The sequence below is a fragment of the Thalia democratica genome, chromosome 2 (genome assembly GCF_965202585.1).
Source record: "Thalia democratica chromosome 2, ktThaDemo2.hap1.1, whole genome shotgun sequence".
Taxonomy (NCBI): Eukaryota; Metazoa; Chordata; class Thaliacea; order Salpida; family Salpidae; genus Thalia; species Thalia democratica.
Window position 1 is genome coordinate 26,775,426 of NC_139166.1, and position 2,407 is coordinate 26,777,832.

At 29.3% G+C, this 2,407-nt stretch overlaps 1 protein-coding gene across 1 annotated transcript; it reads right to left on the reverse strand.

Annotated features, from left to right (window-relative positions):
* Positions 1-969: 969 nt before the first annotated feature.
* Positions 970-2,166, reverse strand: LOC145828495 (D-aspartate oxidase-like). The gene is made up of 2 exons (XM_082936250.1): positions 2,040-2,166; positions 970-1,832 (listed from the first exon to the last, which is right to left on the reverse strand). Exons 1-2 carry the CDS (start codon positions 2,164-2,166, stop codon positions 970-972), a joined length of 990 nt encoding a protein of 329 aa, XP_082792376.1.
* Positions 2,167-2,407: the final 241 nt, after the last annotated feature.

Consider the following 2,407-nt stretch of genomic DNA (forward strand, 5'->3'; position numbering starts at 1 on the left):
ACAATAAGACTACTTTTTTTTATTTAACTTTATGTTAGATATTGATTTTTCTCTACTTTTTTTTTGTGAATTAAGAACTGCAATATTACAATTCTTTTTATACAAACTGCAAAAATCAGTAGCTATACTGTACTAAAATTTAACAGGTTGTTGCTAGCAAAAAAAGTTAAGATATTTAAAGTGATTATATTAAGTTTTATACTCAATCTTATTAGAATAACTAATTAAGGTTATATAAAGTAACGTTCAAATTCGAACAACATTTTTTATCTTAATTTGTTTAATAGAAGAGTTAAAAAATACTTTGTCTATCTTTAAACAAATAAGTAAATAAACTACCATACCAACTTTAAAAATATTTTGTAATAAGTATGTTGCAGTCCTTTTATAACTTTACTAGAACAAAACATAAAAAAATATTTTAAGTATTCATATTTATGCAAACAAAAAGTATCAATGGGCAATTTATAAACAAGATGAAAGATTATTTTGTAGTAAAATCACTAGTTGAGCCTTATATAACAGTTTTTTTTTTTTAATTTTAAAAATATTGACATGAAGTATAGGTAAAAAGGTAATTCAAAACAGTAAATCTGCGATATTTTGTACTAGAATCCTAAAACAGTAGAAAGATTAGTAAAATAAAGTTTTAAGATTTTTTATAACACAATATAGCATACTTAAATATACAAACTACTATTTTAATGAAAAAGTTACAGTTTTTTGTTAAACATTAAAGTTTGATTACCTGATTTAAGCTCTAACTCTATACCTTATCAAAAAAAAAACTTAACTATCTTTAAGTTAGGCAAATTAAGCTTTATTTTATCATTAAATGTTTATAGAAAAGCCTTTGTGATAAGTTGGTTTGTTTACTGGTTAACAATTATAAGTCTATATGCTAAACTTATTTAAAAGTTTCAAACTTTTTATTGAAAACGTGACTTCATAAAAATCTTGTATAAATATTTAAAGTTTACTTTTCGACTTATTTTGTCGTAACAACTGTTTCACTAGGCCACTCACTTCCGTGGCACAACCCCAAGAAAGCGTGACTCCAGAGCCACCGTGGCCGTAACAATGCACTATTATAGTTGACGGGTCTGTTTCCAAGCGGACCGGGTCTCTCGTAGGACGGAACCCAACCTTTTCTCCGACAATTTTTGCTTTCCTCAAGCTCGGAAGTCGTTCACAGCATTCTTTCCAAACTTTGATGCTCTCATCTTGATTCAATTCCCAGCTTTTGTCATTTTCATCTTTCGTGCCGCCCACTACCACTTCGTTTAGTTTTGGAAGAATGTACAGACTTTCTGCAAACTTGTAGAAATGCTTAATCCAAGGCGCTTTTACAGTATATACTTGACCTTTTACCGGATAAACTAAGGGGTCAGGAACTAGCTCTCTAGAACCTAAACCAGTACAGTTTACTATTGCGTCATAATAGCTAAGCTCTTTAAAGCTAGATATTCTACTCTGAATTAATTTGCCACCCTTTTCTTTTATTTTCTCAGTTAACCAAGGCAAGTAAGTTAAGCAATCACATGTCCAAGTGTCAAAGCGGTAAACTACATCTTGATTTTCATTCGTTTTAAACGCTACAAACGCGTCTATCTCTTCACGTGTCATTTTTTGCACCCACTTTTTGCACGTGGTAAGGGTCCAATCAGGGGGATTGAAAAGGAATCCACTGATAGGAGCCACTCCGGTTTCAGAAGAGGGAAAGTTTTTGTTCAACTGCGAATAGTAAGAAAAAGTCAAATCGAACCACCGCTTGAGGTCGTTCTCGTCAGCATTTATTTTTGAAGGGTACACCCACCCTGCAGATACATCACCTGCAGTTAGTAAATGTTTTACAAGTTTTTGAAACATATTCTATTAAATAAGAAATAACTTCAAGTAGTTTTACTAAAAAAAATTAACGTTAATCAAGTAAATAAATAATTCTCATTTTTTGTTTGAGTAAAACAAGTTTATAAACTTGGTTTTAATATATAAGCTTTTATGTTATGTTTATTCATTAATTTTCAGCTTATGGTCACCTGTAGTTTCAGGCGACATTTTTTCATAATAAACAGTCAGCATTACATCTTCATTGTCTTGTAAAATTTTCAGAGCGCAAGACAATCCAATCACACCTGCTCCTACTACTGCGACATTTTGCGACATTTTTATTAAATCAATCTAAAATTAGAATCCCAGTTAATAAAAAAAATATATCAAAAAATCGAAGTTATAAGTATTAATTCTGAAAGTTTTAGTAAATAACTGGTAAGTGTAAAGCATATGGTGTACAAATAAAAAATTTTTAAAACAAAAAATACTTTTAAGAAAAAAAGAAATAAAAACACATAAATGTTTTCATAAAATAATTAAATCAATTTCATTAATATATTTCTTTAACTTGAAC